At 39.7% G+C, this 13,835-nt stretch overlaps 1 protein-coding gene across 1 annotated transcript in view; it reads left to right on the top strand.

Moving 5' to 3' along the window:
- Window positions 1–13,835, top strand: part of C2CD6 (C2 calcium dependent domain containing 6) — a gene marked incomplete at its 3' end in the record, with an annotated part of 70,862 nt that overhangs the window by 20,511 nt on the left and 36,516 nt on the right. The window contains exons 7-10 of the mRNA XM_080671129.1: window positions 519–587; window positions 771–850; window positions 3,630–3,776; window positions 7,115–7,220. Coding sequence (XP_080527255.1) covers window positions 519–587; window positions 771–850; window positions 3,630–3,776; window positions 7,115–7,220 — 402 coding nt within the window. The remainder of the gene's footprint in view (window positions 1–518; window positions 588–770; window positions 851–3,629; window positions 3,777–7,114; window positions 7,221–13,835) is intronic.

Below are 13,835 nucleotides of genomic sequence, written 5' to 3'. Positions count from 1 at the left end.
TTAACCAAAAAAAACAACAACAAAAGAAAACACCAGAATGATGGACATTTGAGGTCATAACCTCTGACACCCTCCTTTATTTCACATATTAGCGAGCTGAATTCAGTGTCTAAATCAAATATTATCTGAAAATGGAAGTGGAGGTGAGAGAAGTGTGAGTAAATACTTTAAAATATATATATACATGTATATGAATATACATATATATGTATCTCAGCATAATCCTGTTAACAATTATAAATTGATATTCTCCATATTCTAGTCATATAACATTCCTTAACTTTAACACAAAAGTTTTTAAAATTTTAGTAACTTAATAGATTTTTAAATAAGATTTCCTTGTGTAAATGCGTTTATTTTTATTAGCTTGTTTTTGTTTTGTTTTGTTTGTAAATCAGGAGATTCATGCTTTGGTTTTCTAACTTATAAATTTGTGATGTAAAAATATCACTTGTTATCACTTCTTTATTAAAATATCTTTCTGATCAAACAATAAAGTAAGTTTTCCACATGTTTAGTTTGTCTGCAGGATGGAGGTGGACTTTATATTCTCCTATGGAAATTTTGGTTATGGATTTTCACATCAGGTTAGTTCCCCTTTTGGCAGATATTTAGTGCTCAATAGATATTAGTTCTTTCTTCCCCTTTTAATTTCTTTTCTTGTTATATGTGTTGTTAAAGCCTATTTTATAGTCCTAAAGAATAGTAGAATTAGGGTGAACTGTAACTGTCATTAAACAGTGTTAAAATATACTTATCATTTTCTTCAGTTAAAACCTCTTCAGAAAATTGTTGAGCCACCTATGTTTATGAATATTGCACCGCCTCCGGAAAGAACAGACCCTGTGACGTAAGTGTTTAAGTCTTACTAACACTGTCAGATCATGTGGCTTTTCAAACATTGAATCCGATCGATGAGCATTTTGGTTTTGTTAGGAAATGGCCAGAATGGGTTAGACTCCAAGGTAAAGAGAGCAGTGAATTGTTTTGCTTAAAAAAGAGGAAGAAAATTTGAGTTTCTCGTTACACTCCTGAAGAGAGCTGGTGAGGAGGTCTGGAGATAAAAAAAATAAAGGAGGTGGGTGACAGCTTCATGGCTGAAAGAGGGAAGGAGGTGGGTGGCCTGATGAGGGGTGGCCAGTGGAATATTCCTTTTGGAGAAAGAAGTGAGGGACTTTTAAGATCAAGATGTCTAATAGTTTTTAGTTTTCTGCTCTGCAGTATAGTAACATTTACCTGACTTCCACACACTCTAGTGTTACTTCCAAATAGCCAAAAATTTGTCTATGGTCAGAAAATGTCATTAGCATTTTACCAGGATAACTGTGCATTAGGGAAAGGAAATAATCTAACTTTTCAGAGTTACTGGACATTAGCTTTGAGCTGACACTAATTTCAGAAGGTCCAACACATCACTGTTGTTGACCAGTCAGAGCAGGGGTTTATGAAGGTCAGGTGATCAATGGAGTTTTAACTCTGATCCATCCCACAGCGGGCCTAGTGGGTCCCCAAACCCATTCACAAATTATTTCCCTAATTCCAGAATACGTAGTTGGAAGAAATATACTCAGCAGTTGATGAATTCATACATTGGTTCCCTGACCTGTGGAATGAGGGATATTATGGTAGGAAGGGTCAAACAGAAACGACTAGAGCCACCTCTACCCAGGAAAATAGTAAACCAAAAGCAATACCACATTCCTCAAGGGATTACAGAGATTAGTGCCATCATCAAGGACTTGAAAAATCCAGAAGGGTGATTCCCATCACATTCAACTTACTTATTTACCTGTGTAGAAAGCAGATGGATCTTGGAGACTGACAGTACAGACAAGCCTCTGGTTACGTCGGACTCAACATAGGTCGTTTCATGGTTACGTCGCCATCTCCCATTTATTTATTTAAAAAAAAAAGTTCTGTCATTTCGATGTCTGTACATATGTGCTTTATGGTTTTTATTATTTATTTACCACAAGTAAAGGTCAGGAATTGTTATCTTTCTTTAAATTATTTTTACTGTTTCACTTCATTACTGCTGTGTATGTGCTCCATGTGAGTGATGTAGGTGGGTTCCGACTTACGGCGAAAATCGTGTTGCATCGCCGTAGGAACGGATCTCCAACATAATCCGAGGACCTGCTGTAGATTGCTGTAAGCTTAACCAGGTGGTGACTCTGATTGCAGCTGCTGTGCCAGAACTGGTTTCTTTGCTTGAGCAAATTAACACATTCCCTGGTACCTGGTATGCAACTATTGACTTGGCAAATGCTTTTTTCTCCATGCTTGTTAATAAAGACCATCAAGCAGTTTGCTATCAGCTGGCAAGGCCAGCAACACACCTTCACTGTTCTATCTGAGGGGTGTATCAATCCTCCAGTCCTGTATGTCACAATTTATTTCACAGGACTCGTCACCTTTCCCTTACACAGCTGATCACCCTGGTCCAGCATAGTGATGACATTGTGCTGATTAGATCAAGTGAGCAAGAACTATACTTTTTAAAAAATTTTTTAGTTCCAGGTGTATAGAACAGTGGCTAGACAATTATATTATTAACCAAGTGATCCCCCTGATAATTCTAGTACCTTCCTGGCACCATACGTAGCTCTAGACTTATTGGCAAGACATTTGCATGTCAGGGTGGGAAATAAATCTAACAAAATTCAGGTGCCTTCTACCACAGTGAAATTTTAGGAGTCAGTGACATGGGGCTTGTCAGAATTTTTCTAAGGTGAAAGTTAAGTTGTGTTTGGCCCCTCCTGAACAAAAAAAGAGGCACAACATCGAATGAGCCTCTGGATTTTGGAGGCAACACATTTCTCACTTGGGTGCTACTCTGGCCCATTTACCAAGTGATCTGAAAATACAGTGTGTCCCCCCAAAATGTATACATAACAGCTAATAGCCCTCTTAATGTTTCTTTCTTTTCAGATTTAACCCATTGCAATTAATAATTACTCAAAATGTGTGTATATTTTTTGGGGGGATACCCTGTATATATCATAAATATCTTCCCTCTCTTATCTTCTTATCATTTAACATAAGATATATTGACTTTACATCATAATATTTAAATATTGTTAACCTTTCATTATAGAATTTAAGTTTCAGGATAACGAGGAGAAGGGTAAAGGACTTTGCACCTCCTCTTGTGAGGAAGAGGCTAGTTAGTTTTTGGTTGTGTGTAGGATAGTTGTAACAGATTAGGAGGAATTATGACCTTGTTATTGTTTTCAGTTGGTGACTAAATATATTTTAAGGAAATGTTTATGAGTGCCAATATGACAAAAGGTGGATGTGATAGTATATTTTATGTATCAACTTGACTGGGCCATGATAGAGATTGGGAGAGAGGTCTGGGCTCAAACACTTTCTATTTCTCTTTAGAACTTTAAGTCCTTCCTTCCCACTTCTGTTGCCCATGATCTTAGTAGTAAGAGTACTCAGAGAGCACTTCTCTCAGGATTTCTGACTTTGTCTTCTTTCCTAGCTTGTCCTCTGATGGCTCAAGGTAGACAGGGTGAGCTTACAGGGTAAAAAAGAGAAAGATTCTAAAGTGATAGCTACCAGCGGTTTTAGAAGTGTACTTTTGTATAATTTCAATATTTAACTTTATTACCATTTTGCAGAAATGTTATTATACCACAGTCAATAGAATATCCAGCATTCTTATCCCCAGACCTGAAAGTTACTGTTGGGATGCCATCTCCAGTAGCCCAACCCAACCAGCCTGCTGCAGTGCGACTTGAAAAGCTTCAGCAACAACCTCGGGAAAGGTAAAAATCAAAAGAAAAATAAAAAATATTTAAAATATTATTTATGTGTTATTTGTATATTAAAGGCCCAGTGCATGAATTCATGCATGGGCGGCAGGGAAGGGGGTCTGGCCAGCCGGGCCCCAATAGGCGGATCAGGGCCAGGCCAGCTTGGGAGAGGGGCCATGGGCAGTTGGCCAATGGGTCCTGCCCCCAATTTGGGTGGGGGGCTGATTGAGGGTGGAGTTGGCCAGGGGAGGGGCTAAGGGCCAATTGGGATGGGGTGGGCCAATCAGGGCCGACTGGGGGGAAGGACGATGCGGGGGTTGGCCGGCTGCCCCACCCTCGATTGGGGTGGGAGAGGCTGATCAGGGGCGGGGAGGCTGGGGGGAGGGGCCGTGGGAGGTTGGCTGGCTAGCCCCACCCCCTGATTGAGCCAGTTCACTGGCTGCAGTGGGCGTCATAGTGACTGGTCGTTACAGCGTTACGGTTGCTGGCTTTTTATATATATACTAGAGGCCTGATGCATGAAGATTCGTGCAAGAATGGGCTTTCCTTCCCCTGGCTGCTGGCACCACCTTCCCTCGGGCCAGGAGCCGCCTTTCTGCCTTTGCTCTGGCCCGGAGCTGCCTTTCCGCCTTCCCAGCTGCCCAGAGGACTGGAGCTGCTGGGGCGGTGTGGAATGCCTGCGTTGTCGCCATGGTGACGATGCAAGCATCCCGCCCCGCCCCCGGCCACTTGATGCCTGCATATGCAAATTAACCCACCATCTTAGTTGGGTTAATTTGCATACTCACTCCTGACTGGATGGTGGGCGTCGCGAAGGTACAGTCAGTTTGCATCTTTCTCTTTTATTAGTGTAGATAGATTAATATTTTCCTTTGAGGCATGGGCTTGCTATTAGTCTGAACCTTCATCATGGTTATATTTCATGGGTTCAGAGGTTTTACCTGAGTTTTGTTTATCATATTTAGGTGTTTGTTTTAAAAAGTCAGTGTTATGGCAAGAAAAGAAATGAGAACTTATGAGATAGTGTCAAGAAAATAAAGAGGTAAACTGAGGCAAGCTCAAAATTGTCAAAAAGATTAGTTTATTCAGGAAAAACAGAGGACATGCAAATTGTAGCAAGCTATAAGTAAGTCATTTGAAGGTTAGGGGTATACTGTATGGACAGGGAATGTAGAATTTGGTAAAATAAAAAACAAATAGAGCCCTAGCTGGTTTGGCTCAGTGGATAGAGCGTCAACCTGTGGACTGAAAGGTCCAGGTTCAATTCTAGTCGGGGGCGCATGCCCGGGTTGCGGGTTCGATCCCTAGGGGTGGACCTGCAGGAGGCAGCCAGCTCAATCCCTAGTGGTGGGCCTGCAGGAGGCAGCCAATCAGTGATTCTCTCATCATTGATGTTTCTATCTCTCTCTCCCTCTCCCTCTCTGAAATCAATAAAAATATATTTAAAAAAAATAGAGACCAGCTTTGAAAATTCCCTGAGCTGAGAAAACCAGTCAGCCAGTCATACAAACAGCTCAATTTAACTCTTTTGCAAGACCAACTTGACTTGGGTCATTTCTTGTTCATGATCAAGGAACCATAAAACTTCCCAGGTTGATATGAGTGAGAAACCCTGGGTTAATTTCCTATCATTTAAGAAAATTCCAATATTATCAGTTTTCTGTAAATTAGGGATTTATAGGAAATCAGTTTTTCAGTCCTTAAGTTTTGTTTTCTGAGGTCACATGGATGAGATTTTCCATTTTGTATCCTTTGGTTCCATTTAGATTGATTCTTTCACAGGAGGAAATACAATATTTGCTTTGCCTTCTGACTCAATAGTGGAATCTATAGGCCTCTCATTCTCTGCTGTATAGTTCAGTCTAGATATTTTCTTCTGACCTATTTACAGTTCACTGGTTCATTCTTCTTTGTATCTAATCAGCTGTTAAACCAATTGAATTCTTAATTTCAGTTTTCTTCTTCTTGGTTGTGGAATTTTCCTTTATTATATAGTTTCCACTTCTCTACCAAAGTTCTCAGTTGTAGCTCTTAATTTTTTTGAACATAGTAATCATTTCTCCATTATCTGGATCTCCTCCTGTAAGTTTGTTTCTATTGATGACTTTTTTCTTATAGTTTTCTGTCAAATCTTATAATATACCTACTTGTCTTTATCGAGTGCCAAACATTGTATTTGAAAATTTATAGAACTAATTTGAGACTCTTGGGTGTATATACTTTCAAAGAAGATATGCATTTGCATCTGGCAGCCAGCCAGACCTGACAGGCGTCAGCCAGCTGATAGGCATTAGGTTGTTTCCACTTTATAGCTATTATGAATAATGCTGCTATGAGTATTTATGTGCAGGTTTTTATGTGAGCACTAGAGGCCTGTTGCATGAAGAGTTTTGTGCAAAGACCTTCCTTCCCTTCCAGCACTGGTTTTCCTCCAGCACCTGGGACCCAGGCCTTCGCTCCAGCCGGAGTCTGCCTTCTTCATCTTCACTGCAGACTCAGGCCGGAGTCTGCCATCTTTGCTGCAGACTCCTGCCAGGGTCTGCATCTTTGCTGCAGACTCCTGCCAGGGTCTGCCATCTTTGCTGCAGACTCCTGCCAGAGTCTGCCATCTTCGTCTTTGCTGCAGACTCCAGAGTCTGCAGTCTTCGTCTTTGCTGTGGCCAGAGTGCCGCTCCTATAGATCCCTTCGCCTCCCCCCCACCCTCTTATAGCAGGCGTCCTGCCCAGCCTGGCCACTCCACACCTGGAGAAGCTGGGCGGCCGCCATCTTTCTCCTTCTAATTTGCATACTCCCTCCTGATTGGCTGGTGGGTGTAGCAGGGTGATGGTTAATTTGCATGTTTCTCTTTTATTAGTGTAGATATGCTTTTTTAAAAAATATATTTTATTGATTTTTTACAGAGAGGAAGGGGAAGGGATAGAGAGTTAGAAACATCAATGAGAGAGAGACATTATATCAGCTGCCTCCTGCACACCCCCTACTGGGGATGTGCCTGCAACCAAGGTACATGCCCTTGACCGGAATCGAACCTGGGTCCTTTCAGTCCGCAGGCCGATGCTCTGTCCACTGAGCCAAACCAGTTAGGGTGAGCATATGCTTTTAATTTGGTGAATGCTCCATATGTGCTTGAGAAGAATGTATATTCTACTACTGTTGGATGGAATGTTTTGTAAATATTAAGCCAATCTGATATAATGTATAGTTTAGGTCCAATGTTTCCTTAAACAATATATTATTGGTTTGCCTCTTTTAGAACTTTTAAAAATAGATCATACTGTATGTATTCTTTTGTGACTCTACCATATATATTTTTCTTGCTTTTTAAATCTATAACTCTGTCTTTTTTTAGGCTGGAAAAAATGAAAAAAGAATATAGAGATCTGCCTACATGGAGAGAAAAAGCTACATATTTAGAAGAAATTCTTAACCCCAAATTGGAACCTAATAAACTTAAGGTAATTAACATAATATGTTCTCCCATATAGAGCTTTTAATAATTTTTATTTTAAAAGATTATGATAATTAAAAGTGATGATCAGGTATTATTTATGTTCTTGATATAAAAATGTTATTTATGATTCATGCACTCTACTATTATAATGTGACATTCAATAAATATTTATTAATTTATAAGGTTTAGTATTTTAACAGCTTGTTTTTTTTCCTTTTATTTTTTCTTTATTGATTAAGGTATTACATATGTGTCCTTTCCCCCCATTACCTCCCCCCCAACTCATGCCCTCACCCCCCTGGTGTCTGTGTCCATTGGTTAGACTTATATACATGCATATAAGTCCTTTGGTTGATCTTTCTCCCTTACCCCCACCCTCTCCTACCTTCCCTCTGAGGTTTGATGATCTGATCAATGCTTCTCTGTCTCTGGATCTGTTTTAACAGCTTGTTAAGATATAATTTGTATAGTATATAATTCACCCATTTAAAGTGTACAATTTGCTGAAACCGGTTTGGCTCAGTGGATAGAGCATCGGCCTGCGGACTGAAAGGTCCCAGGTTCGATTCCGGTAAAGGGCACGTATCTTGGTTGAGGCACATCCCCAGTAGGAGGTGTGCAGGAGGCAGCTGATCAATGTTTCTCTCTCATCCATGTTTCTAGCTCTCTATCCCTCTCCTCTCTCTTCCTCTCTGTAAAAAAAATTAATGAAATATATTAAAAAAATCATATATAAAAAAAAATAATAAAAAATAAATAAATAAAGTGTACAATTTGCCCTAGCCAGTTTGGCTCAGTGGATAGAGTGTTGGCCTGTGGACCATAGAGTCCCGGGTTCCTTTCTGGTCAAGGGCACATGCCTGGGTTGCAGGCTTGATCCCCAGTAGGGGGCGTACAGGAGGCAGCCAATCAGTGATTCTCTCTCATCATTGATGTTTCTATCTCCCTCTCCCTTCCTCTCTGAAATCAATAAAAATAAAAAACATTTTAAAACAAAAAAGAATGCTACCTTCTCTCAAAGCATCAATACAAGATTACTTAAAAATATAATAAAGTGTACAATTCAGTGACCCTTAGTATATTCACAGAGTTGTGTGTCCATTGTTATAATCAATTTTCAAACATATTCTTTACCCCCAAAAGAAACCCCACACCTCTTAGGCTGTATCCTTCAAGTTCCCATGTTCCCTAGCCTTACTTTCAGTCTCCATAGGTTTGCTTTTTTTAGACATTTCATATAAGTGAAATCATACAATATATGGTCCTTTATGACTTGCTTTTTTAACTTAGCATAGTGTTTTCAAGGTTCATCTTTGTTGTAGCATGTATCAATACTTTATTTCTTATATTGCCAAATAATATTCCATTGTATAGATATACAACATTTACCTATTCAGCTGATAGGCATTAGGTTGTTTCCACTTTGTAGCTATTATGAATAATGCTGCTTATGAATATTCGTGTGCAGGTTTTTATGTGAGCATATGTTTTTAATTTGGTGGTGGTGATGGGGGATATACATGGAGTGGAATTGCTGGATCACATAGTAATTCCCTGTTTAACTTTTTCAGGAATTACCAAACTGTTTTCCACAGTAGTGGCACAATTTTACCTTCAACCAGCAATGCATGAGGGTTCAACATCTTCTCCAACACTTATTTTCTCTTTAAAAAATATAACTGTTGTAGTGATTTTGAAGTGGTATCTCATTGTGGTTTTGATTTGCATTTCTCTGATGAACAATGATGTGAGCATCTTTTCCTGTGCTTACTGGTCATTTGTATGTCTTCTTGGATAAATGTTTATTCAAATCCTTTGCTAATTTTAAAAACTGGGTTATTTGTATTTTTATTGATGAGTTGTAAGAGTTCTTTACAAATTTAGACCCTTATCAGATATATAAGTAAGGTTTAATATTTAGAAATGCAGTCTAACCTCTATTTTTATCTGGCAATAAGGATTCACAGGGATTTCAGTAGATAGATAAACCAATGAAATGAAATGATAGTTATATTAATATATTCATGATTTTTAATATCTCTGCTATAATTGGGCAGAGTTCTGCTGCTATAGAATAAATGGATTAGCATTACCAAACTGAATGGATATTTTAGGAAAATTTTGGGGGTTCTTCATTAAAGGGACTATGGACTTTGGGTTCTTATTGAAAAATCAGTATTTTATAAGTGTGATTACTTTACCTTATAATTCTTCTTGGAATTTTGTAAAGATCCACATCACTTATCAACTCATAGGCCATAATATATTTAAATAAAAAAGTCATCTGTTTCCTCTCACAGTCCTTGAAGTTACATTATGTCGTTTATCTTATAATCTTTTTCTCTCATACAGTCATCATTAAATACCCTATCAATTCCTGGGTATCATCTCCCTGGAACTTCAAGTCCTAGCCAGATGTATCTCTCTTTAAAATAGTGCTGTTTGGTTTCCTTTTCTCACAGACCCATATCCTTCTTGTCTTCTGTTCATTAAAAATATTAAAAGTTACGAAGGCAGAGAAAAATGTTTAGCTCTTTAAACATTTGTCTAATATATTTTTTCTCTTTCTTTCTTTCTTCATCTATTTTGCTTCTAGGGAAGTAATACCTATGAGGTACCTGAAAGCCAATTCGAAAAGAAGCCTGAAGATACTGTAACATCAGGTTAAGAAACTAGTTTACTTTTTGTGTTTATTATTAAGATAATTAAAAACAGGATAGTTATATTACAAATATAAAATTAGTAATTTGCTTTAAGTGGATTTCATATTTTGATAAGGAATAAATATGCCTTTCATTATAGTTTAAATGCATAGTATTTCTTTTTTTTAATTTAATAAATCTTTATTGTTCAGATTATTACAATTGTTTCTCCTTTTTCCCCCCCATAGCTCCCCTCCACCCGGTTCCCACCCCACCCTTTGCCCTTACCTCCCCCCACACTGTCCTCATCCATAGGTGTACGATTTTTGTCCAGTCTCTTCCTGCACCCAAACCCCTTTCCCCCTGAGAATTATCAGTCCACTCCCTTTCTATGCCCCTGATTCTATTATATTCACCAGTTTATTCTGTTCATCAGATTTTTCATTCACTTGATTTTTAGGTTCACTTGTTGGTAGATATGTATTTGTTCATAATTTTTATCTTTACCTTTTTCTTCCTCTTCCTCTTGTTAAAGAATGCCTTTCAGCATTTCATATAATACTGGTTTGGTGGTGATGAATTCCTTTAGCTTTTTCTTATCTGTGAAGCTCTTTATCTGACCTTCCATTCTGAATAATAGCTTTGCTGGGTAGAGTAGTCTTAGTTGTAGGTTCTTGCTATTCATCACTTTGAGTATTTCTTGCCACTCCCATCTGGCCTGCATAGTATCTGTTGAGAAATCAGCTGACAGTCGTATGGGTGCTCCCTTGTAGGTAATTAACTGTTTTTCTCTTGCTGCTTTTAACATTCTCTCTTTGTCTTTTGCTCTTGGCATTTTAATTATGATGTGTCTTGTTGTGGTCCTCTTTGGATTCCTCTTGTTTGGGGTTCTGTGCACTTCCTGGACTTGTAAGTCTATTTCTTTCACCAGGTGGGGGAAGTTTTCTGTCATTATTTCTTCCAATAGGTTTTCAGTATCTTGCTCTCTCTCTTCTTCTGGCACCCCCATAATTCTGATGTTGGTACACTTGAAGTTGTCCCAGAGGCTTCTTACACTATATTCAACTTTTTGGATTCTTTTTTCTTTTTGCTTTTCTGGTTGAGTGTTTTTTGCTTCTTTGTATTTCAAATCTTTGACTTGATTCTTGCATTCCTCTAGTCTGCTGTTGGGTCTCTGTATAATATTTTTTATTTCAGTCAGTGTATGTTTAATTTCTAGTTGGTCCTTTTTCATATCTTCGAGGGTCTCGTTATATTTATCGGCATTTTCTAGGATATTCTTGAAAAGCCTTATAACCGTGGTTTTGAATTCTATATCCAGTCGTTTGTTTTCCTCCATTTCTTTCGTTTGTGATCTGTTTCTTCATCTCCCCATTTTTCACTGCTTCCCTGAGTTGGTAGGGTAGCTTTGTGTGCTAGGTTTCCTATATGGCCCAGTGGGTCGGCCTCCCCAGTTAACCTGAGGTGGACACTCTTGGTGCACCCCTTTGTGGACTGTGTGTACAGCCTTGTTGTAGTTAAGTCTTGATTGTTGGTATCACTGGGAGGAATTGACCTGCAGGCCAGTTGGCTGTGAGGATCAGCTATGTCTACACTGGGAGATTTTTGGTGCTGGAGACAGCCTTATAGGATTAGCCTTGCCAGATTGCAAAAGCCTCTGTGCTCATCTTGGAAGGGGTGGAGTCTCAGGGTGGAGCAGACAGTCTTGGCTTCCTGTCAGCCCTGCCCTTGCGTGCGAGTCTTCAGACCTCTGCCTTCTGCGGTTCCCGAGTTGCCGCCTTACAGTCCAGATTTCCCCCGTAAGAGTGTGGGTCCCCAGGGGCTCGCCCGGAACTGCGGTTCAGTGCAGTCGGAACTGGGGTTCAGTGCAGTCAGGAGCTTCTGACTCCCTTCCGCTAGGGATAGCCTGTGGTAACCTCCACAGTCAGTCTTTGTGCACACTCACACCTCCAGACCCCTGCCGCCACGGCTCCCCTGAGTCTCCAAGACTCCGAGTCTCCGTGTGCCTTTCTCTCTACCTGACAGTCCAAACTCCCCCTGTATGAGCCTGGGTCCACAGGGTTTTGCCCGGAACTGAGGTTCAGTGCAGTCGGAACTGGGGTTCAGTGCAGTCGGGGGCTTCCTTCCCCCTTCCGCCAGAGAAAGCCAGCCAGGCACTCCGCCGCCCTTCCTTTCTGCACGTGCGCGTGTCTCCGTACCTCAGCCCTTTGCCGCTCCTTCTCCATGAGTTTTCCTCTTTCCTTCTAGTTGTAGAATCTCCACTCAGCCAGCTTTCCTGTGGTTCTGGATGGTGTCCGTTCTGTCTTTTAGTTGTAGCTTTGAAATTGTTTTGCGGGGCAGCAGTTTAGGTGCTTACCTATGTCGCCATCTTGGTTTCTCCCCCATAGTTTTCTTTTGTAACACTTCAAGGAAAAGACTTAGACTTAATCCAGTTATTTTAATTTTTTAATAGTCCTTTCCTACTTTAAGGTCAAGAAAAAAGTTAAATTTTAACTATGACCTATGAAAAGGTACTTTAAACATTGTTAACTGTAGAGCTATTGGTCTCTCTTACGTGGAGGGTGTGTGTGTGGTACCTGAAAGAGAAAGGGGGGAATGGGAGAGAGAGGGACAGGAAATTAAATTAGTATTAAATTTGCAAACATAACACAAATATCAGTAAGATATTTAATTATGGAAAAAACTGTTCATGCAATCTTTTTGAAAAAAATCTCCGTAAAAAGTTTCATTTAGAAAGTTAAAATGGATGCACAATACCATATCTTTAAAATCTTAAATTCTGAAGTGTGGAATAAGTACATTGTTTTAAGATTTTGGTCACAGGTGACTTTTCTACTTCTCTGCCTCTCCTTCCCTGGCTACATCAAGCATCTATATATTCATTTCTTGACCTCTGAGGCCAGCCAGCCTGGCAGAGCTGTTGCATCTTTAGCTCACTTTTCGCCTGAAACATTCACGTTTTAGGTGTAGGGGAATCACATTTCTCTCTTCAGTATCACTGTTTAAGATGGGATGTTTACCTCTCACTCACTGGTGGTGGCCATCTTTTTTATTTAATTAATTTTTTTCCCATTTATCCAAAGAGCTTATTTTAAGTCCCATTGGATCAGCTAGTGACTTCTTTCCTTTTGGTATTCCTATGGTTTCCTATAGTTACAGCGAATATTTATTTATTTATTTATTTATTTATTTATTTATTTCCTCACCCAAGGATATTTTTTCATTGATTTTTATTTTTATTTTATTTTTTTAAATATATTTTATTGATATTTTACAGAGAGGAAGGGAGAGGGATAGAGAGCTAGAAACATCGATGAGAGAGAAACATCGATCAGCTGCCTCCTGCACACCTCCCACTGGGGATGTGCCCGCAACCAAGGTACATGCCCTTGACCGGAATCGAACCCGGGACCCTTCAGTCCGCAGGCCGACGCTCTATCCACTGAGCCAAACCGGTTTCGGCTCATTGATTTTTAGAGAGAGTGGAAGAGAGGGAAAGACAGAGAGAAATATCGATGTGTGATAAACACATCAATTAGTTGCCTCCTGCACGAGCCCCGACCAGGGCCCAGGCCAGGGAGGAGCCTGCAACCAAGGTATGTGCCCTTGACCAGAATCAAACCCATGACCCTTTGGTCCAGAGGCCGACACTCTATCCACTGAGTCAAACTGGCAAGGGCATAGCTAACATTTATTGATCACAGTGTTCTAGGCACTTTACTTGGGTTCTATAAATCAATCCTCACAGCAGTTAATTGAGGGCACTATTATCATTTAACCACATTTTTACAGATGAAAAAAATGAGGATCAAACCAATCAGTGGTCACACAGCCAATAAATGGTGAGGATTGAATTTGAGCCTACTCTGTTTGACCCAAGAACTCAAACATTTAACCATATGGCTGCTCACATCTTACATATATTTGTGTCATACCTATAACATATCATTGGCCTATTTTATATATGAGAAAAGCAA

This window comes from Plecotus auritus (assembly GCF_963455305.1).
Source record: "Plecotus auritus genome assembly, chromosome: 5".
Lineage (NCBI taxonomy): Eukaryota > Metazoa > Chordata > Mammalia > Chiroptera > Vespertilionidae > Plecotus > Plecotus auritus.
This window is presented reverse-complemented; position numbering and strand designations above follow the sequence as displayed.